We start from the raw sequence: 27,373 nt of genomic DNA, 5'->3' as shown, positions 1-27,373 counted from the left end.
TTTCCCTCTCTCTCTGCCCCTTTCCCGTTCGTGTGTGCATGTGTGCTCTCTTGCTTGCTCTCTCTCAAAAAAAAATAAACTTTAATTTTTTTTAAATTTGATAGCTGCCTTCTTCTTAAAAGTACAAATCTGGTATTTCTTACTTTTTGCTTACTCTTCCATTATAATAATTAGAGTATTAAATTTTTTGTAAGTTTTTGTTTTTTATAATACAGGAATGCTAACTTTTCTCCTTTTATTTTCTTTCATTTTGCACTATGCATTTCTAGCATAAACTCTTATGTAGGCTTAATATAAGATTTCCAGAGACTGTGATTTGGAAAACCTGATGCAGTAAATTAGTTTTTAGTAATTACCCTTGCTTTGACACTCACTGTTGATGGACATTTGCAGATAATGGTTCTCAGATTGAAAGAAATGAGTGAAGGCTGTCATCACAGGGTTTGGTTTTCACTTCTTCAACTTTTAATTTTTATAGAAAATTACATATAATTTACATCTATATACATATGTAATTTCTCACTATATATATCCAGACATGTAGGGAGAGATGCATGATCCTATATAGTTTCTACTTAAGTTGTTTTAGAAGAAGGTCTATATAGACAAAGGCTTTAAAAAGAGAGAAACTCAGGTAAGTAAACTCACATCCCTATTGTCAAGACATGTCACAAAAATTCCACATCACTTTTTTGCTTGCTTTCTCAGTTTTAGATTCCAAATAATTAAATTAACTCATCCAGAGCCATCAAAACACATTCTAAAAAAGGATATTCTTAAGACTTGCATTCAACTAAATTACATTAAACCATTTACTGATACTCTGAAATAGCACACTTGTAATGTAAGAAGAAAATTCTTTGTCTCTAAATTTGCAGATCAAATCCAGGAGGTGATGGTTTTGAGATAAAAATTATGGATATCACAGATTATCTTATTGCTGTTAGTCGCCGAAGTTTCAAATTCTGTGATATGACAAACACACCTGTGTCAGTTAGCTACAAAACTGCTGGTCCTGTAGGAATCAGAGATACACTCTCCTACAAAATTATTTTGCTTTGATTTAAATCATTTTGATGCTAAAATTATCTTTGTATTAGCCCAGAATTTTCATCCATAATGCTTTTATGAGAATATGAATGTGGTATTAAACTGCATGATTTGCTTTATCACAAGCAAATATTTATATTTTCCTATATGTCTTTATTTATTTACACACACATATATGCCTTACTCAGAATGGACTTAGTATTGATATTATATGATTATAAAACAAAACAAAATTGTTTGTGTAATTTTAAATGTTTTCTTCCTTGTTAAACTATAGCTTAGCAAAAATAATAATTCCATTTAGCTTATAACCGAAACATTTTTAAATTAAAAAATGTTTCCTTTGTTTTAAACAATCACAGGCATATTGAATTAAATTATTTTCTTCATTTAAAATAAGAGGTCTTGGGGGTGCCTGAGGGCTCAGTCGGTGGAGCATCAACTCTTGATTTTGGCTTAGGTCACGGTTCATGGGTTTGAGCCCTATGTTGGGCTCTGCACCGAAAACCTGCTTGGAATTTTCCATCTCCCCTCACTCTTTGCCCCCTCCCCCGCCTCTCTCTGTCTCTTTCTCTCAAAATAAATTTTAAAAATTAAAAAAATAAAATAAAATAAGACATGTTTTTCCTATAAAATAGCTGGAGGGAAGCTCAATTATCTTATCCCACTTATATTTTTCTTCTCTTTTAGTGCATAAGATGTGAATTGTCTCCGTACATCAACATAAGACAACACTGGCTACTGGTAGGCTGAAAATAGGAGTTGAAAGTAAAAAATCTAAATAATGGAATTATTAAATATTTATTTTACTCATATCTCATGGCCATGCTAACCTTTAAAATGAGTATTGGGAGAGGATCCATGATTAGGTCTACCAATATTTTAACTTATTTGGGGAGTTTGGTGCATGTCCAAACTTGTGTGGGAACACATAAATAACATAGATACCTTTAATCTTACATATTTTGGTGTATACATGTTTATGTGGAGATATATATAGAGCTGTGACAATGTAAACATAATTATAATTTATCATCTCATAAAAATATAATCCCTAATATGTATGATTAATACCCATTTTGTTAGATATTATTTTATTTTCAGAATGCTGTACCAATATTTTACAGAAAAAAATCTAAGAAGGGTAAGATACATATTTATAAATAAAAGAATTGATATTTTCCCATATAAATCTAAAGCATTCATCCCATTGAGACCTCATAAAAATGAGATGAAAAATAAAGGGGAATCAATATTTATAAAGCAGCTAATATACCCCAGTTTCCCATCAGATTATTTTCATGTTATTTTCTTTTATTTTGTTAAATAACCATTGCCTACCCAGATGGGAGACATTCTAAATTAAGGAGCAGGTAAAGTTATTATACTGTGTTCATTCTATACGTTTCACTTCTATTGCCTTTATTTTAATTAGAGCAAGTAATTAGGAATATACAACATATTATTTTTCCTTCTCAAGTATAAAACCTGCATAGAATATCAGCCTGTCTCACAGTTTTAATATTTTCCTCCCCAAACTTCTCATACACGCATGGATTTCATTGTGTTTCCAAAATATAATTCTACTTAACAAATCTGCTGCATAAAACTGCATAGGAAGTTTTTAAATACTTGCCTGAAATCCAAGGAGCTTTTCACTAGGCTTAATGTGCCTCTGAAATTCACATTCTATGGGTTGTATCACTTTGATTCCATCTTCATAAAAAACATAGAACATGTTCCCAATTCCCAGACCTTAGGAAGAAAAACACATTCAGAAGTTCAAAATAAAATGATCAGAAATCTTTACAACCAAAACTCAGTGTTCCTCCCAGTACTGGCAGGAGATCGATTTGTAAAGTTGTATAATGTTAATAAAGCAAACCATATGAATCCTTTACCTTATACCAAAGCAACTTTGTGATATTATGCAGACATTCTTTATGGTCTCTAATCTGCAATTCAGTGATTTCTTTAGTATAATTCAATAAATGTTTCACATAGAAATGGAAATTATAAACTCTTTGATATATAGATTATGTCTGACACCTTCCGCACTTAATTTAGGTGTTGATTAAAAAATAAAAATAGTTTTTGAAGAATTATATTTATTGTATATTATTATTAGAGTTCCCTAGGGAAAATAAAATTTCATTCTTTGTAGAAGTTTTGTTTACATAAAAACTTTTAGAAAGAAAAAGACCAAGTCTTCCAGATTGGGGAAAATATATTTTTCCTAAAGTAATTTTTGTAAATATAATCATATATGAGGACTTAGATTTCAGTTTTTACACTGGCCAAGTTTGGGATCCATTTCCATACTTTAAAATTTGTATAAATTTACGCTCTTAGGAAAATTTCAGTAAATGATTGAAATCATACTTTTAATTTATTCACACCACAGATTTGGGTATTTGATATCTCAGAAATTCATCTCACTTTACTGATCCATGCCTAATAGGTGCAGGATGCTGCAAATCAGACACCGGGAATGTGGGTAAGGTTAACTGATGCCTGCATGTGGGAGGCTTTCACATACTCCTGCACACCTGTTCTCTGTTTCCTCTGCTTCTGCTTTGTTCCAACATGGCCAGTCCTTAGCACATATAGTTCTTTTTCTTCTGATCTTCACCTGAGTAGCTCCCTCTCTGGCTGTACTATTTTGCACAATTGTATGTATTCAATCTAACTATAGCATGCACAATTCAATGATAGCATGACCTGTTTAAAAGATAAGTAATGATATTCAAATCTCAGTAGTTTGAAAAGCCAAACCATTATTGTTTTAAATGTTTAAATTCTAAAAATATTTATAAAGAAAAAAATTTATTTAAATACAAAAAAATTTCCCCAAGCATCATTTCATTTTGATTGATAACACCTGAAAGGTTTTTTAAGTCAAGCCTAAGGATCATAATAAAAGTGTATTGATTCATAAAAATATTTGTTTATTCAACTTAAGCCACATTTATTCTTATCTAATATGTTCCTAGTTAATAAAAGGATCACCAATTTTGTCCATCCAGCCACATATCCATCTATTCTTATGATTTAGAGGAAAATATATTCAAGAACGATTATGACTTTATTGGTGTTTATACATAGTGGTTATAATTTTCTTTTAACACATGAAATCATTTCTATATAGTACAGTTATGCATTTTAAGTGACTCCGGATCATTTTCACACATCTTATTGTTTTATAAATATTTCATAGTACTCATATTTTAAAATGATGCAATCTTTATCAGTTATTATGTATTATAATTCCAGAGAGCACTACAGTATGTTGGAATATTTCTGAACAGTAGCAAAAGTAGCAAAAACTAAATTCAAGTCGTATTTTTCATAGAATTTAATTCATAAATTTTCATAAAATTTAATTTTTTCATGATTTCTAATAATTTTAATTTAAACAGTATTTTTCAGAAAATAAAATTTAGTAGTTGTCAGCTCTTATTTATAATTATGTTTATACATAGATGAATATAAATTCTATGCCCAAAGGATAAAACTTTTAAAAAGTCTGATTTTATGCCAAAACAATTGATTCATATCCAAGCTTCCATGTAAGCATTAACATAGGATTGACGTGAACTACATGTGGGTGACTATCAATTTTTTTGGTTGTTGAAACTTGTAAACATAATCATGTAGTCATGTGGTGTCTAATTTTTAGTTGTGTCAGTTAACTATGTTTCATGATTATTATAAAGCTCCCAAAATGTTTAATGACTATGACTCTCCCTTCCTTCAGCTACTGCAAAATTCTGGTCCAGAATCAGGAATTTGAATGTGTTTGAATATGAAAAATACTCTAAGTCCAGAGTGCAAAGTTTCATGAAATCTTTCTGGCCTGACTCAAATGGAATCTTTCATTATGTCATTTACCATATTCTGTATACAATGCAGTGAGTGGAATTTTGCTGAATTGTTGCACTGATGAAGTTTCTAAGATGTATTTTCCTCTAAAACCTACTTAATCCATCCAAATCACTTGTTCAAATCTCAAGTCTATTTTCTTACTTTTTAAAATATAAATAACACATTCAGTGTTGTTACAAAAACAGCTGCTTCTCAGGTTACAAGCTATTGAAGAAATACAGATTTCATTATGCAAAGTTTAGTTTGTTCTTGAATTTTTATTATTTTCAATGGAAATATAACTTTTCAGTGTTTATGAATAGTAAGGCCAGCAAAATACCATATATATTAGCTAAAATAATAATTATAAAATGAGTAGTTTTTAATCACTCTCTTGCTATCAATTAAAATTTTATGTATACCTTTAGAGCCATCTATGAATTCCTCTTCTCTACACTCACAAGAGATGTGTTTTCCTTTTTCTTTTTCTGGTTAGAGAAATATTTTAAACTAAGTTTTCTGTAGGTTTTAGCAGCAGGATTTATTATCTGAATATGTGATACAGATGTGTTTATTTTTAAATTTACTGCTATAATATTATACATGTAAACACTTATGATTATACTGGGCACAGAATAATAAAAAATACCCAATAATGGAGATGTTGGTAGTTAAAGACACAGATTTTCATTTAGAGCATTCATTAGCTTTATTTATAAAGAAAATAATAATATATTTGTGTACGTTCACTATAATTATTAAGTTGTCATGACCAAACTTCTTTTTGTTGTTGTTGTTGTTTAAACGAGAGACAGTAACAAAGAGAGATAAACTCCATTTTCTGGGTTCACACATTTCAAAGATCAATCATGGCAATAGAGCTAAGTGTTGTACCATGGGAAAGTTATTCAGACTATGTGAGAATTTCTCTATCTCAAGCTTGGAGATAAGTATTATACTTATGTCATACAGCTATTATAAGAATTAGATTAAATGGAGAATGTAAAACATTTAGCAGTGACTGGTGCATGGTAAATTTTGAAAAAAAAATGGTACTGTCGCTATTTTTATGACTGACATTATCTCTTCTTTTAAAAATTAGTAGAAAAAAATTGTAAAATGGTATATAACCAGATTTTGATTTCTGTTCTCATGTTTTCATCAAATCTACACTGTGAGATATACTGCTACATTTCAGTTTTCTATGTTATCAAATTCTATGGATCCATGAGCCTGCTAAAACTCAACTGCATTTTCTAGTAGGAATTCTTGAAGTTGATCCTTTCAGGGGGTCTACAAATTCAAAACTATTTTCATAATGATACTTAGGTGTCATTTGCATTTTTCTCTTCCATTCTCACCCATTAGATTCTTCCAAATATAGAGGGTAGTTTTCAAGGGGCTACATGACATGTGATACAATGAGTGATATCACAACAATTCAACGCAGAAGCAGAATATATGAATCCAGCATCTTCTATTGAGCCAGACATGAAAAGAATTTGCAAAATGCAAAACAACGTGAATCTCTTCATTTTTCTAATGTAGCTTTAAAAATATAGCTTTAAAACTGTTTTACTTATGGGTATATATAAGGAGCTTATTATAGTTCATTTCAATAAATTAATAAATAAACATCTTTTACTTTTCTCAGTTTTAATTTCTAGTATGGTAAATATAAGTGGATAGTAGTAACCCCATAAAATCAAGCATTTGAGTTCTCAATAATATTGAAGAGAGCAAAGGGGTTCTGAGTCTGAAAAAAAGTTTAATAACCATTTAGGTTTCAATTACAATTCTTTCTTCATGAATGCGTTGTATTGCAGTATATTACAAAAGTTCCTGGCTTTAGTAAAAGCTTCACCACTCTAGTCACAGTAAAGATTTGCAATATGTGCAGCCTGTTGTTTCTTTTTTCATCCCCTGGTGAAGACAGACACATGTACTTTGTCTTTTCCAGGTCGATTGTTAATCTAATGGAGTATAGAGGCTCTAGAAAGTGATCCATAATTTGTTTGTTCCTTGTGAGCTTTCTTTTTGCTTTGTTTTTCTTTCTATACAGAGAAAGGACGTAAGCAAGAATTACTTGCAGTCTTGTAAAAGGGAAGTATTTCCTAGAGGAATTTCTAGTCAATACTGCACCTTTAAATACATGAAATAGACTGAGAAAAAAAGTGGATATAATGCACATTGCTGTCTCTTGAGGCTATCTGCTGAAGAATAACCATGTACCAAGATAATATAATTGTATCATTTCTTATATATAGCGTATATGTTACGTAATTTATATCAACAATAAAATGTGGCTAATTTGTATTTATTGGATGGATAACGATGGCAAAAGATAGCAATAAAAGCTATTTTCTGGTGATGTTTGTCGTTCTCTGTTTAAATTGCCATTGCTTTAACATTCAAATTATAATCAAGAGCAAATTATAATCATATGATGCAGTGATTTGGTAACCAATCAAAAGATAATTCAATAAGTTTTAGTGTTATAAAGTCCTTCATTGGTTGATATTATTATTTTCACCTTATAAAGATCCTGAGATTATTTTTTTTGAAATATAGAAAAAATATCTTTTTTAGCTAAAGAAAAATATAAGCAAGAATAGATAGTCCATATTGCATGTCTCATCTTGAATAACTTAGCAGGGAAAGGTTTTGGTTCACGAATGTTCCCGTTTTATATCTTTGTCTCTGGAGTTAAAAACTTTTTCACACCCAAAGCTCCTCCCCTCCTCCCCTGCACGCACATGCACTCTCTCTTTCTCTCTCAAAATAAATAAGTAATGAAAATTTACTTTCATTCTCACTAGAAAGTTTTTTGCAAATGGTCATGCCAGGCTCTTTACTGGGCACTATTAATTCAGCAAGTGGGTACTATTTGACTGGTCAGAGCGACATTATGTAAAACCAGTCCTTTTGAGTCAGTATACCATTTCTTGAACTTCCAAAGATATGCTGAAAAAGCTGAATACAAATCTGCATGATTAATATCACATTTAATGATTAACATAGCAAAGGTTATAATAGAATATTTTTGTTATATAATTAATATTAGTTAGAATTATGTATATCTTTGTATATACACCCATGACTATGTATGTGTGTGTGTATATATATATATATATATATATATACACATTTAGCATACATAAATATGTATATGTATATACACATACATCTGCAAATGGATATCTCTTGTCAGATCACAATTGTGATGTGAAAACTTTTTAATGAAATAATTTAAAACACTCAAAAGGCCAGGTTGATGTTAGTATTTAAAGAAAGGGTAGAGAACTGGCTAATGAAAATATTGAGAGCTTGATCATGGTTTAATTGGCATCGTGTACTGACCATTAGAAGGCATGGTCTCTACCTCTCCACAATGCTGTAACTTTCTAAGTTTCATGAATTTAGAAGTTTATGCTCTGAAAATCCTTTTTAATTTTAAATAACTTCTCAATATTACTGTGAGGCAGCAATCTGGTCTTGAGAACCTTAGCATTTTTTTTCTCTAAAAATATATGAGAAGCTTATGGAACTCACAAAGTTGGTATGTATTAGTCTATATTTTTCAAACTCCCTTACAATGCATAGTAGTTAGGCCAATGAAATAAGAATAATTTCAGGCTGAAGAAGTTAAAAACTGACCTGTTTGCTATATCTCTTTTTCCCCAGTTTGGTGACATTACAGATCACAAAGCTTTGCGATCAGATCATGGTGTAACATGTAAGCTTTTTGTTAAGATTTCCCTGCAATTTTCTATTTGTATCTTGTGTTGGCAGGTGTTAATTATATTGATTTGTTTCAATCATTTCCATATTGTTGTTTGAGTAGATTCATAAATATTTACAAAGATTAGGAAGGACAATCTTTAATGACATAGAAATTATATTTTTGACTTTCAAGTCATTAGATGTCATGTAAATCCACTATATCCCAAAGTAGCCTTTATTCAATATTGATCCTATAGATATTCATCAAAATAATTCCATGTTCTAACAAATTTAGGAAATGCTATCCTATATAACGAACCACCTTACATCTGTGTTAGGCGCTTGAAATTAGCATATTTAAAAGTTAAGATTAATTCATCAGTGAATAAAATGGCTTAATTTCCTTTAATTCAGCGCTTATACAAACCAAAACACATATTATTAAGTTAGACCATATAATATATTCCTAAATTGCTGTTTACAAACAAATATTAATATACAATTTATTAGATTACATTTTATTACAAGATCATAAAAATGTGGAATAAAACCAGTCGGTCTTTTAATGTGTATTTTCAAATCACATCATAAAGTCAGTTATCAACAAGAATGACTTAGACTTTAACTTACTAGATTGAAATTTTCTTTAGGGAGAATATTCCAGTCTCTATATTTCCAGTATTTTCAAGGTGCTTTACATTTAATAGGCACTTTAAAATATTTGTCATTAAATGAGGTGGATATTTCCTCTCTTAATAATGTCTTCCTGCACTCCTGCAAGCCACAATGATGGCTAGCAAAGGAGTGGAAGAACCCGTAGCAAGTAGAGGACGCTGTGCTTCAAGCTTAAATATCTGTGTAATTAGCATGATAATACACATTAAATTCAGTAAAATCAATTCAGATTACAAAACCCTGGCTAAGCTAGATTCTGATGCTAATGTTTAAAAAAATAATTTTTCAGTTATAAAATTTTATAGTTTTAATACTTGCCTAGAAGTAAAATGACATTATGAGAGGTTTATCATTTTTAACTCTTTTCAATATTAATCTTAAAATGCCAGAAACTGGAATTCCTCAGCTGGTTTTCTCTTGGATACATTTCTCTTGGCCATGACAGTGACACAAGCATACAAACAAGGAGCATTACTACATGTGGAAATAAAAATGGCTCTCAGAGTTATGTAGTTCATATTTGTTATTTTCGATCCTTTAAAAATAAAAGTAGAAAAATTAATTTGGAGGCTTCAGTTGGCTATTACTTTAATTACTTTTTATGAAATAATTGTACATACTGTTAGTATTCAGTGATTTCTCAAGCTGGCCACCATTACTATTATTATATGCAATCATTTCTAATTGTAATGCCTTGCCAATAACTGCAGCATTGTAAAAAATAATTTACAGATGACTATGAATCTAAATCAGGCATATTGTTTTCTCAAATATACTATGTTAAATCTTGTTTATTCTAAGAAACAACAAAGGACTCTGATGATAATTGCACATGAAATAAAAGATTTTAAAACCTTTACCCAAAGACATTTACTTATACAGGTCTTCAAATTATCTGTGAAACAGACTAAATGGCTATTACTCCTCAAGATATATTCTCTGTCAAACAAAGTTATGAAAAGTAAGCAAATCACTGGTTGATGGAAAATAATTATTGAGAGTATACATTTAAAAAAACTAACAGAGGAAAATTTTAAATAGATAAAAATGGTTTCATATAATCAATCCCAGGGTGATTTAAATTAATCTGGAGGTCTCCTATAATTTTAAGGGTAGCCTGAAAAATATCATATTATTATTTCATATTCAAATCATAAAATAATCATGTTCACGATTGTTATCATAGTCAAATTATAAGAAAGCATTGTTTCACATACTTTGAGGGCATTCATATATCACAAATTTGCAAGGCGAGTGACAACTGTATTTCAAGCAATATGTTAGAAAATCTGGCTCAAAGTAAAATAATACGTCCAGTTTTTACCAGCAATTAACCAGCAAAAGTCAGATCTGTGCTACCTGATCTCTGACTACTTAAGTGTTGTTCCTTGCATTTCGATAACATGAAATCAATTTTAAAAATTTCAGGAGATATATTATGTGATCTCAAGAGGGAAGAGAATATAAAGAAATGTTTAACAGACATGTTAACGCTAGTTTCAACAATGATTACATTTGTATGTTCAGCTGTGAACTACCTAAGTGGAATAAAATGAGAAGGTATAGTTATACTAGAACCTCTTTAGAAAACCAGACTTTGAAGAAGCCCATACAAAACATTTGAGAAGCAACAAATACCAACGGGGGCAAATGGTGGTATGCCTCATCATTGAGAACAAAACTGAGATGCTTCAATTCTCAAATTACTTGAAGCTTGTGAGACACAGCCTTCGCAGGTGGCAATGATTCCAATTCATTTAGGAAGCCCATTATAATGAGGGAAGAAAAAGTTTGTATAGGATCAAGTGTGAGGCAATATTTTGGTCATGGCTTACCAGAACTCTAATGGTGACTTACTACATTTTTCTCCTAAGAATTTAAGTCAAGCACATGAGTACCTGGCCAAATGCATTCTCCCTGGTTTTTATGAATAAGAAAAGTAATAACAATAATAAATGGAAGTGGAAACTGCTTATTCAGTATAGACTATGTTTAAGGAACTGGTAATAACCCTACTGGGTATTAACAACTAAACTTGTATTTGAGATGAGAAAATTGGGACATTAAGGGGCCCTTGATTATATGGTAGTGGAATCTAGATTTGAATCTAGATCCTTCAAGTTTACCATCCATTTTCTTAAATAATTTATTACATTTCCTTGATAAGGTAATAGTTTTTATAATTTTCCTTTTTCTAATTGAAATCAAGGTTTATTATGGAAGTTAATGTTTAAGTTTGCCTTTATTTTTTGACATAATTTTAAACTCTTAAAAGCATTTCAATATATTATAATGTACCTCCCTGGTTATACATCAATAATAAATCAAGCTGATGAGGAGTAATAAATATTTTAATGGTAACAGTTTCACAAAATAATATTGATTTATAGTCAAATGAAAATATTGAGTCAACATAAAAATGAATAAGGTAATTATTAAACATAGTCAACAAATCTACTAAAAATTAAACAAAATAATCACAATATAAAAATAATGGAATTTAGTACCTTCTTCTCTCCATAATATGTTAGCTACTGCAGCATGTTAAAAAGAAAAAGGAGAGAAAGAAAAATGAGTAAACAGAGGTTCAATTGCATACTAATATAAATAACTATTAAAGAGGTCACAATCTCTAAGATAGAACATGTACATAAAAGTGATGTTGAATTCAACAAACTACTTCAAATTAACAAAACAGTAAAATGCTGGTACTAGGTAATAATGCTCTTTTCATTTATTGAAATTGTCGATTCTTCTTTGTAATAAAGATGTTGCTAATAAACAAAAAACATTTTATGCATCACTGGAAAGAATGGGATATTTAGGTTAATGTTATTGAAATACATCTTTAGAACAAATATTGGTAGTTAAAACTATTAACTAAAGACAGTATAGTTAAAAGTTGCTAACTGAAAAAAATGTATTTTAAAAATTCTCAATAATCACAATATGTAATATAACTACATAATATGCAATATTCCTGAGCAAGAAGAATTCTTGTAATTAAAGGATTTTGAACATGGCAGTAGCCTATTTTTAAGTAGCATGCTTTCACTTTTTAAACCAAACAGAATTAAATATAGTAAAACCTTGGTTTGCAAGCATAATTCGTTCCACAAACATGCTTGTAATTCAAAGCACTTTTATATCAAAACAAATTTCAAGACCCATTGACTCAGCTGCGATCATGTGACTTTCAGCATTGCATAATATTCATATTGCAAAACATTGCTCATTTATCAAGTTAAAATGTGTTAGAAATGTTTGCTCGTCTTGGAGAACACTCACAGAACAAGTTACTGGTAATCCAAGGTTTTACTGTATTTCTAACTATATCTTACTTAGTTCAGTGCACAATAATGGTTCAGATTAAATTGTTTTTGGAAACTGGTTTTATTAAATATATACTGAGATTAAATCAATAGAGTTAAAATATTGAGATAGAAATAATGAAATAAATACCAATTAGAAACATTCTCAGAGAAATGTCTGCCTCCATTACCAATTCAATGTTGCCCAAATTCTATGCTTTCTAAGCAAAATAAGATGTCAAAAGAAAGTGTGACTGATGTAAAATCTCATGCACAATTAAATATTCCCTGACTATTTTAGCCATATTAAAGCACTTTTGTTTTTAACGGAAGTCCTTTATGAATGCAGCAGAGCCAACACGGTAGTCCAGCACTCTTAGACAGATGCTGATGGCCCAAGTCATCCAGTTTTCAAAACCTGCTGTATTTTTTTAAAAATAAATTTGTGTAAAGTAAGCTTTTTTTGTAATTCTTGGCATTTTTAATTCTTTATGATTATTTATCCAAATCTGAATGCATGCTATATGCTTCCCTTCAGGACATTTTGTGGTGCTATTCTTGTTGTCTACAGTGTTCTTGAAATGAATATGAAAATGATAGATCCTATTTGTGAGGAGAGGACACAGACCTCAGTTACCAGCAGTTAACCTCGGTCTGGAAGTAGATGATCCTGCTCCGGAAGTACCATCAGAATATCAGTGGTAGTCTGAGTGTCTATCTATGTCATTCACCTCACTTCCTCTCATCACATAGGCATTCTATCATCTCACATCATAGCAAGAAGGATGGCGAGTGTGGTGCAAACAGATATTTTAAGAGAGAGACAGATAGGGAGAAACCACATTTCCACAACTTTTGTTATAGTACATTATTAAAATTATTTTGTTATTATTGTTGCTAACCTTTTGGTGTGCCTGATTTCTAAATTAAATTTTATCATAGGTGTGTATAGATAAGAAAACACAGTGCACCTAGGGTACAGTGCTATAACTGGTTTCAGGCATCTGCTGGAGGTCTTGGAACATATCCCCTACCTAAGAGAGAACTAACTACTGTATTCAGAGAAATTTAAGTAACTGAGTCTATTTGAAGCACAAAAGAAGATAAGGCTGGAGAATTTTTCCATGAGTAGATGAACAAAGTCTTTTGTACACCATGCAGCAGATATTAAATTTTCTTCTGTAAGCTCAGGAAAGGCTGAGCCATGATTAGACTTATCTTTGTATGGGTGGGGTTTTTTTGTTTGTTTATTGAAAAAAGGGGGGTGACTAGACACATTTCCTCATATCTCCATTCATTCTCTCAGTGAGTACTGACTGAGTGCCTAGCATGTGTCATTGTGTTCAGTGATATAGGACACAAATTAGAACAGGCCTAGTCTCTCTGTTAATAGAGCTAATGTTCTAATTGAGAAAAAATTTTTAAATTATAGATTTAATGTGTTATAAAAGAGAAGAACATTGCTGTGAATGCTTTCAACAGTGGATTAAGCATAGTGAAATGTTGAAGGTGTAGTATACAAGATAAATAAAAGTGAACCGAGTGACGATTTAAGGGTAGGTTTTCCAGATACTGGAAAAAGCCTGCACAAATTTTAGTGGTATACCAAAGTACTGCTATTTTAAAGGGCTAAGGACAGATATTTTTTAAAATAGGAAATCATTTATGAGAAAGTACCAAAAATACATGGTTTGTGATATTAACATCAAACAAGGCAAAATTCAAGGCACTGCATGCTAAACCTAAAATTACATAAACTAAAAACATACAATTAAAATATAAAGCAAAAGCTATTAGGATTGGATACAAAATTGATAAATCCACAATTATATTCTATTTCTATAGCTCTTCACTTGCAGTGTTTGAAAAATTAAGAGAAAAAAGACAAAGTTTCAATAATATAATTATTAAAACTGAATTAGTGTTTTTATAATAACTATCATACTATACAAACTGAATGTTGTATTATACAAACAAAAGTATTTTTTTCAGGCTTTCTGGAAAATATTTTCAAGAGTGCTCACAAACTAAACTAGAAAATAAAAAGTCTCTGTTTTGTAGATATACTCCAGTCAGCATAAATAATTTAGATATTTTCAGACAATAATAAAGAAAATATGATAATCTATGAGAGGTGTTTAAATATATTTTATTTTATTTTATTTTATTTTATTTTATTTTATTTTATTTTATTTCAGAGAAAGAGAGAGAGAGAGCACATGAGTGGGGGAGAGGAGCAGAGAGGCAAAGGGAGATAGAGAATCTTAAGCAGAATCCATGCTCATCACAGAGCCCAACACAGGGATTGATCCCACGACCCTGGGATCATGACCTAAGCTGAAATCAAGAGTTGGATGCTCAACCGACTGGGCCATCCAGGTGCCCTGAAAATCTATGAGAGGTGTTTAAACACACAAAATTCTTCAATAAATTATTACTTTTTAAAAATCCAATATAATTACAATTCATATAAGACAACAAAGATGAGTATTCGATATATGGACCCAAAGAGTGTTGGCCAAAACGTAATACATAGACTTAATTGATTCATTATTGAGCCAAACAGAGAGGGGGGAAGAGAGAGAGAGAGAGAGAAAGCAGAATTGGAAGCAGAAGCAGGAGGAAGAAAAAAGGAAGAGAAATATGGAGACAAGGAAGAAAGTAGGAATGAGTATAGTTATGATTTTTAAATATGGTAGAATTTTTTTGTAATTTCAAGTTTTTCATTAAATTCTGGTAGTTAATATAATAGTGTAATATTAGTTTCAGGAGCGCAATTTGGTGATTCATCACTTTAATGTAAACTTTCTTGATAATAAATTTGATAATCTGGATTTCACTTAAAAAAAATCCATGGAGGGGCGCCTGGGTGGCTCAGTCGGTTGGGTGTCTGACTTCGGCTCAGGTCATGATCTTGTGGTCCATGAGTTTGAGCCCCGCATCGGGCTCTGGGCTGACAGCTCAGGGCTGGAGCCTGTTTCGGATTCTGTGCCTCCCTCTCTCTCTGACCCTCCCCTGCTCATGCTCTGTCTCTCTCTGTCTCAAAAATAAATGAAACGCTAATAAAAATTTAAAAAAAAATCCAAGGAAATATAAATATCCAAACTGAAAATGAAGAAAAATATGGAATAAAAATAACCGTGGTACTAACATGAAACATTTTTTTAAAGTTTTTATTTACTAATTTTGAGAGAGACAGAGACAGCGAAAGTGGGAGAGATCAGAGAGAGGGAGAGAGAGAATCCCAAGCAGGCTCCACACTGCCAGTGCAGGTCTCAAACCCATGAAGCTATGATATTATGACCTGAGGCAAAATGAAGAGTCAGACGCTTAACAGACTGAGCCACCCAGGCACCCAAAATTGCAATATTTTTAAATGTTTATTTGTTTATTTTGAGAAAGAGAGAGAGTGGGGGAGGGGCAGAGAGAGGAAGAGAGAATCCAAAGCAGGCTCTGCACTGTCAGCGCAGAACCCCACACCCCAGGCAACTACGTGAACTGTGAGATCATGACCTGAGCTGAAATTAAGAGTTGGACACTCCACCAACTGAGCTACTCAGGGGTCCCTTAAATGTTTTTAGAGTATCAATCAAGATGGAAACATTTCATTTATTTTATAAAGTCAGCAAAAGAGATGCCAATAACTGATAATGGTAACAAAGCAAAGGGAATTATAGGACAATTTCACTAATGACAAAAAATTATTTATAAAATGCAATCAAAACTAATCAGGATATTAAAAATTTGATCATAAGTGAGCCTGGGTGGCTCAGTCAGTTCAGCATCTGACTTCAGCTCAGGTTCATGATCTCGTGGCTCATGAGTTCAAGCCCTGCATTGAGCTCTGTGCTGACAGCTCAGAGCCTGGAACCTGCTTTGGATTCTGTGTCTCCCTCTCTCTCTGCCCCTCCCCCACTCACAATCTCTCTTTCTCAAAAATAAACATTAAAAATTTTAAAAAACAAATAAAAATAAATTAAAGCTTGATCATAGACAGGAATCCTCTTGGAATGAAAGACTATATTGGTAGGTATTTATTTAAGAAATTAATTAATTTAATGTAATATATTAGTAATATAAAGTGAGAATAATTAATGCAATATAACTAAATAAATATAATCTGATAGAGTGTGCCACCTATTACCAAGTATAGTCTAAATACTCTTAGTGACTGAGCAAACTATATATAGGGGGTATTACACTAAGTGAAATAAGTCAGACAAAGAAAAACAAATACCACATGATTTCACTGACATGTAGAATCTAAAACATAAACAAACATAAACAAACAGATACATAACTACAGATAAGAAGATAACAAGATAAAGATGATTAAGAAGTGAAACTTCCACTTATAAAATAAATAAGTCACAGAGATGAAAAGTACAGAATAAGGAATATAGTCAATAATATTGCAAAAATGTTTTATGGTGACCACACTAATCGTGATGAATGAGCATTGATGTATAGAGTGTCAAATCAATATGTTATATACCTGAAACTAATATAATATTGTACATTAATTATACTTCAATAAAATAAAAATAAAGGAGAATGTAAATACAATAGAAATAACTAAATTGCTATTATCTATACTTAATAAAAAAGAAAATTAGAGACATATTTTATATTAATAAAAATGTAACAAAATATCAGGATAACAAGTTGAGAGTCTAAATAGTGATTTGTAATTTTCATTAGAAATTAGTTTTTTTGTGAATTCATTAGACAATTCATTAAGTCAAGAAACAAATATAAATTACATTAGTAGTGCAAATTAGAGAATTAAATAATCAAAATTTGAAGATAAAATTAATCCCAAAAGATTGAATTCAAAGTACACATAAAGTTAGTAAGATGATTCAATTTGGTGACAAGACACAAGATAAATAACCCAAAACCTATGTTATGGAAGAATTAGAAAACACAAAAGAGAGGTTCCTGGGTGGCTCAGTAGGTTAAGCATCTGACTCTCGATTTTGGCTCAGGTCATAATCTCACGGTTCATGAGTTTGAGCCCTGCATCTGGCTCTGCACTGATGAGTGGAACCTGCTTACGATTTTCTCTCTCTTCCTTTCTCTGCCTCTCCCCCACTCTCTCTCTCAAAATAAATAAACTTTAAAAAAAGAAAATGCAAAAGTGATCTTTTTACAATAGCCCAAAGCATAACATATCAATGGATCACTAAATTCTACACCTGAAATTAATATTACACTGTATATTAGTTAACTGGAATTTAAATAAAAACAATGACTTATTAAAATATAAAAAGTATAGCAAATCAAGTGTAACCTTCACTAAAGATATGCTAGATTATGCTAGATGTAAAGCTATATTATTCTTAATTCAAGAGAATGAATGTTTATAGATAGAATTTATTCTGCAATTACTTAATTTAAAATTTGCATATATTGGTATTGTGTATTTAGAACATATTACATGTTATTGTATCAAGTTGGAATGCACATTAAATAAAAAAAATACTTTAAACTCAATTACAGGGATATATTAACCAAGTCTCTTTTCCCTAGATGTCTTTTCATTATTTTTCTGATCTTTATATAAATGTGCATGAAATGGGGGTGTTTCTGATACTATCTGTAAATATGCAACATATAAAAATAATTTTAAATCCTCTATATTAATTTATCATATATCTACCCTAGACTTCAAATATATACAGTTTTAATCATTACACGCTATTCCTTCATATGGATTTCTTCCTTTAAAAAACACTATTGCTCATTATTCAATAATCCTAACTTAGTACATAGACCAGAAGCTAATTTAAGTTATAAGGTTCAGTAAGTATCATTGACTTAGTCAAAAAGATGCATGTATGTATACATTGATACGCATATGTGTGTGTGTATGTGTGCACGGATGTGTTTTCACTGTGATGACCATCCTTCTATGTAGTTACTCCATCAGTATGCATTCCTACAAGAGGTATGGGGATATTTAAAGCCATTGACGCATGCTGTCAGGTTAATTGCCAGATGGTTGTTATCAGCACCAAATGCAGTCTATGCAAGTATTCACCCCTCCACACTCAAGGAAGACTAAGACTGTATGTATGTGTATGTGTACATATGCACAAGCTTACCAAATATGAATATATGTTATATGATACATGTGTATATATAACATATGTATGTTATATGTAATATATAATACTTCGGTTATAAGCTATATTGAGTATGTTTGCAAATATTTAAGAAAATTTTCTTCTATTTATGCCTTTAACCTATTATTTCTATTGGGATGTTACTTTTCTATGTTTTATATTTTAACAGCTGCATGCATATTGGAATGGCTTTGTTTTGCCATATTAATTTCTCTTTCACACAATAAAAACAGCTACCTATAGTAAATGCAGGCTTGATCATGCCATTTATTTGCTTAAAAACATAATGCATATTCGTGTGTGTGAGTGTGTGTGTGTGTGTGTGTGTGTGTGTGTGCATGTGTGTGTACTCAAAGTCCTCAGCATAGCACATAAGGTCATCCATGACATGCTTGTATCATGTTAAACTCACATTCCAAGCATCAAGTCATTTTAAATTTCTTCATTTTTACCCATATGTTAAATATGACAGTAATACCCTTACCAGAATTCTTCACTTAATTTGCCCCTAGTTCTCTTTTAAACCATCTTTTTTTTTCCCTGTAGAACCAACAGTCTGGGCTTAATTTTTTGTTCCTGTATTTATAGAATCCTATAAAACATCTAATGCATCTCTTAATATAGCATAAGTAAATTTCTGTTCTGAAATATTTTATTTATAATTGAACAAAAAACCCTCAAAGTTACAGACACCAAGCAATTAAACACTTATTCATAACTTAAATGAAATGCAAAACTCTTTCTGAAGATAGCATATGTCTTATAATGAAAATGTGGTTCAATGGAAGAGATGCTTGAACACTAGTAACAGAATCTTTTATTAATGCCTTTTTAAAATTTTTTTAAGTTTATTTATTTTGAGAGAGAAAGAAAGCACAAGTGGAGGAGGGACAGAGAGAGGGGAGAGAATGAGAATCCCAAGCAAGCTCTGCACCGTCAGCACTGTGCCTGACACTGGGCTCTAATCCACAAACCGTGAGATCATAACCTGAGCTTATTTGGATGCTTAACTTATTTGGAGCTTATTTGGATGCTTAACTGACTGAGCCACCCAGGTGCCTCAATGCCTTTTTTAAATAAATTGCCTCATTTTATATTAGCGACTTGCAATTATATTCAAAGTGATGGATCTCATATTAAATATGCTACCTGTTTGTGGAAATATGTGTGGGAGATTTGAATATTATATAAGTAATAGTAATAAGGTGATTAACTACATAGCAGCATATCATAGTACTAAACAGCTAATTTTACTTGGCCACTCATATGTAAACTGGTTGGCTTTTCATTAGATAAGTTTTTGTTCGTCATTGTCTTTGAAAGTGTAAGGTTTTCATCAGTGGAAAACATATTTTTATAAACTGCATTTATGGAAAGATAGTATTTTAGTGAGATGTCTTATTGACTGCTTCTCCTTTTGCATTTAAGAAATTGACTTAACTTCAGAAGGCAAATGAAAAAGGGTAACGTTAAAAGAAAATGTAGATAAAAATTTAATGTATCTAAAAATGTATAGTTAGTATTATGGTAAGCTGGAATTTCTTTGAAAGTGCATATGGAGGATGAAATGAGACATTTAAAATATACTATTTTTAGGAAGGAAAGCTATGTAAGATATGTCAAGTACATTGCCTGCCATGTGCCAAATTCAAAGCCACTTTTAAGTAAAACTGTCACTTGCTGGGCACTGATTGAAGATGATTCTCCCCACTGACTACACAGCTTCCCAACCTAGTGTCTCACATTAACTAAGTAGGCTATATAGTGTCCAGCTTACATTGGGGAATATGACTCAGAAACTGGCCAGGAATCTATGGTCTTAATTTATATAAGCTGATGAAATGAGATGATCAGATTCTTTTCAGGACTAATTTGAATCAAGAAATCATGTTAAAAAACGAAGAACACAGAGAACCAGAATTATAAGAATGCAGAGCAAAAGGCACCATTATGTAGATTCAGAGCCCCTGATAATTTGTGAGACTGAAGAGAACTCAGAGTATGAAAGGGACTCTCCCAGGGGAGAGGAAGAGAGTCAGCAGGTGTCTTAGGATATCAGTTTCTGGATTCTGAATGTGGATACATCCCTCATTGCTTCACATTGCCCGTTTAACAATCACATCACTTTAAAAATAACCTATACTTAACCAAATAGAACTTACTCTGGCAACCAAGTAGTCTGATTGAAACCAAGGCAATGTAAGAACTGTTCCCCTGTCAAAAGATTAAATCCACGACACAAAACAAATAAAAATTATATCCATATTTCTAGGGCACATGGCTGGCTCAGTCAGAAGAGCCTGTGACTCTTGATCTCGAGGTTCTGAGTTCAAGCCCCAAGTTGGATGTAGAGATTACTTAGATAAATAAATAAATACACTTAACAACAACAACAAAACTATATCTATCTTTCCTTCCAATGCCAAATCAAGTAAGCTTATATCTGTAGTAGTTATCACATGATGTGTTAAAAAATTATCTGACTTAGTGGCTTAAAACAACAACAACAACAACAACAACAACAACAACAACACATTTATGGTATCTGTGGTGGAGACTTGTCTAAGAGAGTTCTGATTTGGGATATTTCATGAGGCTCCAGTCATCTGAAAGCTTGACTTAGATTGGAAGATCCACTTCTGGGTGGCTCACTTACATGGCTGGCAATTTTGTGCTAGCTGTTGGCAGAAAGCCCCAGTTCACTACTTATGCGACTCTCCCCAAGGCTGCTTACATGTCCTCACATACTGACAGTTGGCTTCCTCCAACTGAGTGAGTGATCCAAGAGAGCAAGGCAGAAGCCCAAATGCCCTTTTTGAACTGGCTCCAGAAATTATATACCTCCACCTCCACCCTACTCTATATGTGATAGAGAACTGATCTATTTCAATGGAAAATTATATAAGGGTGTGTATAACAGCAGAGGAGGATCATTAGGACCATCTCAGATACCACACAATGTTAGTGTAACAGGCTGCTTACTAACAAACATAACTTCAAGAAAAATTTTCTAGCTAACATCCTCCCATCCAGACTGCCAACACCTGAGCTTCTCTTAATAGAAATTCTAAGCCCACCATTGTCAGGAAGTGACTTGATTTTGATAATTCTTCACACAAATGATTGATTGTCATCTTTACATGATAAACAAGAAACAATGATATTATTAAACAATTGTGGTGATTAGCTATGGGTATGTATAGGAAAATCTTTGCCTTCTAACTTACTTATATACCCTGCCATTTCAAGTATATGGCAAGCAAAGTTACTTCCTCTTTTGCTTTAACTTTCTCACCAGAAAATATACCAAATGGTTAATTAGAGAATTACAAAATAAAATAAAGTGATTATAATATTTGTTAAATATCACATGTCACATAACGAATTGTTCAATAGATCTTGATTATATAGTTGTATATGTACAATAAAAATATTTATATATATCCCATATCTCCTAGGTAAAACTTGAGATAATCATACCTATAGAAATTAAATTAATAGAAATGTTGCCAAAACAAAACCTTGCATAAAAGTATATCCTAGCTTATCATTAGGACTATCAGAGAGTCTCTCTTATTATCATCTGAGAAAACAAATTAATTAGAGAAATAGACTATTTGGATATTAATTAGCATTATGCATAGGAAACAATGAAAGATGGTAGGCTTTAAAGCTATTGCAATGCAGTATAATTTTTATAAGAGTATTATTTCTATAACTTTTATCACTTCTCTCATATATTGAACTTTTCACTATTTGATATTTAAATGTCTATTTAGTATATTTATATTCATATGTTAACATACAAATATACTTATATTTAAATATAGAGTAAGTAAAATAAGAGATATGGAATCTTTGAAGGAAATTGACTACTTTAAAAACATTATTTATTAATAAAATAAAGATTTTAGGTAAATATTTCATGAGATCAATTAAAATTATAATTACAACCCTCCAATACATTAAATATCTTGATATTTATGAATTCTGGGTAAATGCTTAGTTTATAATTCAGTTAAAATTGCTCATCTTTAAAGAGATTATAAACAGATTACTAGCAGTGCAATAAAAGGCATCAGACACCCAAATGAATAACCACTGTAGTAGGCCATAAGTTTAGCACCTGAAATTTCCAGTAGTCACAAAATAAAAAGGAAAACAAAATATTGGACTTTACACTATCTGAGAAAGTGTTCAGGTAGAAAATGACATAATGTCTCATAAAACAACAGAGGGTAAATTAACATAAATTAACAGGGGGTTACTTCTTCTTAGAACAGATTTCTAGGGGTACCTGGATGGCTCAAGTGGTTGAGTTCAAGTCTGACTCTTGGTTTCTGCTCAGATCATGATCTCACTGTTCATGGGTTCCATCGCTGCATCAGGCTCTGAGCTTAAAGTGCAGAGCCTGCTTGGGATTCTCTGTCTCCCTCTCTCTCTGCCCCTCCCCCAATAAAGAAAAAAAGAACAGACTTCTATAGAAATTGAATAAAACAAGAAAAATTACATATGATAAATATTTTAGGAAAATTCCATGAGCTAAAATTTTAAATTGTTTACAACAGTGATTGGCACATACTCAGACACACACACATGTATGCACACACACCACAGATATGTTTATATGCATATGCACATATATATTTTTCTCTAAACATATCTTTAAAGATAGCAACTTTATATTGTGTCTCAAATGTAAAGCAACTTGCAGTAATAATTAGCATATATATATTGCTTTTTAATAAGGAGAAATAATATGATGTTTGTGTGTACACAGTGTTGAGAAACACATTATTTAACATACCCCTTCTGTGCTGTCAGTTCAGAGCCTGGAGTCTGCTTCATATTCTGTGTCTCCTTCTCTCTCTGCCCCTCCCCCACTCACGCTCTGTCTCTCTCTATCAAAAAATGAATGAACGTTAAAAAAAAAAGACATTCTTTGTCAAAGACCAAATATTAAACACCTTAGCAGGCCAATGACAAGTTCTGAAATAAACTCAAATTTGTCTCTTACAATACCTTCAAGTATTTGAAGTGTTTTTGTAAATTCTTTTAATGTTTATTTATTTTTGAGAGAAGAGAGAGACAGAGCATGAGTGGGGGAGGGGCAGAGAGAGAGAGAGGGAGACACAGAATCCCAAGCAGGCTCCAGGCTTTGAGCTGTCAGTACAGAGCCTGATGGGAGGCTTGAACCTGACGGCCATGAGATCATGACCTGAGCCGAAGTTGGAGGTTTAACCGACTGAGCCACCCAGACACTCGTGAAATGCTGATTAAAGTGAATTTCATATTGTTTGGATTTTCTTATAGACACAATCGGCACCAGGCTTAGCACTCTGTTACAAAATTAAAATGTGATATTTTCAATCTGTTACATTCCCATTCTATAACAATAAGGTCACATGTAGTGGGACCGAAGGGATGACTAACTCTAGAACTGAATTCATTTTCCCCAAAGTATTTTAAATATATCAGCTTTTGTACAATTTCATAATAGAGAACCCAGATATCAGCATTATGAAGTAGGAATTTTGATGTAAAAATATTAATTGGGAAATTAGACACTAACAATAACTTTTATAAAATAATTTCAGCTTAATCTTGGAAATGTGTGTGATATTAAGTTACAAAGTATCTTGGGACACCTGAGTGGCTCAGTGGGTTAAGCATAGGACTCTTGGTTTGGCTCAAGTGATGATCTCATGGTTTGTTAGTTCTAGCCCCACATCGGGCTGCTTGCTGCTGGTGTGGAGCCTGCTTGAGATTCTTTCTCTCTCCCTTCCTGTACTCATCACCCCCCAAAAAATAAACAGATAAACTTAAAAAAAGAAAGAAAGTATCCTGATGACTCCAAGAAGATAAGTTAACTGTGCATTGCATGTACACTTGGTTAATTGAGTCATCCTGTTGAATAGGATTGTTTTGTACTTGCCAACTCAAACTATAGCCTGAGGTTTCTCTTACCGTTTGTTCTCCTGGGATATTTCTCTTTCTCTGACTTAACTATGAATGTAGTACTTGCTCAAAAAACATTAGCCTCTTTGTTTGGCTTGCATTAATGGAAAGGGAATGGCAGCTTCTGCCTAAAATTACATCATAAACTCTAGATTTTGTTCTCAGCTCTTCATGGTATTGCCACTGACTAGTCTATGTTTTCCTAAAATTCTCCATAGATACCCTTCTAATCATTGGAATTTGGAATTTACTTACCTGTTTTTGAAACATCATTTAGATGAACTAAGTGAAATATGGTGTTTTAAATATGACAAACTAAGAATCAGTTCAATAGTTTATTTAAAGAGGAAAATATAATGAAACCAGAAAAATGTCTCTAGTCATCCAGTTTTTTTTTCTAGATTAACTAACATGCTTCTTACATTGTTCCATTAAAACCCCTGATCATAATCTCACTTGATTTTAAATCTCTAACCTTCCAAGAACCTAATAACTTCTCTCTCTCTCTTTTTAAACCTTTTTAAAGTTTATTTTTGAAAGAGAGATAGAGCTCAAGCCAGGGGAGGGGCCGAGAGACAGGGAGACACAGAATCCAAAGCAGGCTCCAGGCTCTGAGCTGTCAGCACAGAGCCCAACTCAGGGCTCGAACTCATGAACTCGTAAACTGCAAAATCTTAACCTGAACTGAAGTCAGTCACTTAACCCACTGAGCCACCCAGGAGCCCTAGAGCCTAATTATCTTCTCTATTGAGATATTATCATTATCGTTTTAAATGCCTGCAAATAAGCTTGAGAACCACAATTCTTTATCATCACATGAGAAGGGGAAATTAAAGCCTGAAGAAGTGACATCAATGTCAAAGACTGGGCAAACGGAAGCAAAAATGTGCCCTACCACTACAAATTAAGATTAGGAATTTGTAAACCCATCTCCTTGGAACACAGATTATCTTCTCTATTTGAAACATCACTGTTACTTCTGGGGGCAGGATCACTGCTTAACTGTTACAATGGAGAAACAAATGTTGGAAAATCCTAACAGGTATAAACTGGTCTCTTCTCCCCAAAGCCCTATCTTTCGCCTCTCCTCTTCTTTCCCATCTCTACCATTACACCACAAAGATTCTGTTTCCTTAAGAGAGAACAATGCCAGGTGCTCTTCCTTCCATTGTCAATGCTGAAAAAGGGCCCAACTAGCAACAGAAAGCAGTGATACCTTAGCAGCTGCAATTACTGGCACAGAGAAAAGGGAATGGGGTCAGAGATTCTCAGCAGAGAAGTCACAGGGAGAGCAAAAAAACTAGGCCAAGTAGCAGCGGTGTAACCACCCGTGGCTGCGGTAAGAATGTGCGTTGGCACCGAAACGTGAGAGCATTTTCAGCTGAAGCCTTCTGATATCGCAGTTACTCCGCACAAGTGTAACCTTTAACTATCGCTCACTCTTGAAAATAAAGTGTGGTGAGGCATGATTTTGAGAATATGATATAAAAACATTTTCATATATATTTAAATTTTTTTTACTAACGTTCCTTATGAAACTTATTTTTCTTTCCACACTCTACAAGAAGGAAAAGCCACGGATAATTATCAGATTTGAATAAAACTCTGATATTAGATGTTCTAGGGGCATGTTTTCAAACTGGAGGATAAAATGTTCTGATGGGATTCAAAAACAGAATTTAGCTTCAGAGGAAAGTGATAGACTATGTAAGACACAAGAGTAAACAAATAGCCACTTGCCACACCTGTTAATAAAAATGTAAGCAATTTCTAAATATATCTGAACTTCAAAATATTTTGCTACTAAATATACATCTATGATATCTAGTTTGTGATTCTTTCTTCAATAGTCCCATACCAAGCTTATGGTACTATCACTTTTATCCGTTTTCACCCAATTTCATTTTTATACATTGTTCAGTATATTTAAGAAAAATTTAAAGCTAATAATTGTTGAACCCAAATAATAATAACGATAATCAGAACAAACACCTATTGAGTGTTCATTAATTCAAATTAATGAATTTTCATTAATTCTACCCAGGTAATAAAAACATGCTCAAACGTCTACTATATTTAATAATAAAATAGAGAAAAAATGCTTATTGTGAGCTCTCTAAATAACGTATATGTACAGAATTTTTACCTTTGCAAAAATATACCATGTAAATCACTCTTTTTTTTTAAGTTATGTGCTGGACATATGGTAAGTATTTTACAACACTAGATCATTAAAATTTTATTTCTACAAATGTCTCCAATTGAGTTAATGTCTGTAATAGCTTAATCTAAATAAATAAATAAATAAATAAATAAATAAATAAATAATAAACATAAAGCAAGCACGTGTTAAGAATATAAGAGGCTAGGGGTGGGGCACCTGGGTGGCTCAGTTGGTTGAGCGACCGACTTCAGCTCAGGTCATGATATCATGGTTTGTGAGTTTGAGCCCCACCTCGGCCTCTGTGATGACAGCTTAGAGCCTGGAGCCTGCTTTGGATTCTGTGTCTCCCTCTCTCTCTGCCCCTCCCCCAATCATGCTCTCTCTCTGTCTCAGAAATAAACATTTAAAAAAAAAAAAAGGGGCTAGGGATGCCTAGGTGGCTCAGTCTGTTGAACATGAACTCTTGATTTCCATGATCCCAGAGTCATGGGATCGAATGC

General features: G+C 32.3%; 1 protein-coding gene across 4 annotated transcripts in view; it reads right to left on the bottom strand.

The window, feature by feature from the left end:
* Positions 1-27,373, bottom strand: part of FSTL5 (follistatin like 5) — a 786,930-nt gene that overhangs the window by 96,390 nt on the left and 663,167 nt on the right. For 3 of the 4 annotated variants that reach the window (XM_045055716.1, XM_045055717.1, XM_023252713.2), the window contains exons 11-12: positions 11,820-11,846; positions 2,687-2,805 (exon numbers count right to left, since the gene is read on the bottom strand). In XM_045055716.1, the coding sequence (XP_044911651.1) occupies positions 2,687-2,805; positions 11,820-11,846 (146 nt within the window). The remainder of the gene's footprint in view (positions 1-2,686; positions 2,806-11,819; positions 11,847-27,373) is intronic. The other variant, XM_045055718.1, reaches the window with a different exon arrangement.

This window comes from Felis catus, chromosome B1, assembly GCF_018350175.1.
Source record: "Felis catus isolate Fca126 chromosome B1, F.catus_Fca126_mat1.0, whole genome shotgun sequence".
Lineage (NCBI taxonomy): Eukaryota > Metazoa > Chordata > Mammalia > Carnivora > Felidae > Felis > Felis catus.
This window is presented reverse-complemented; position numbering and strand designations above follow the sequence as displayed.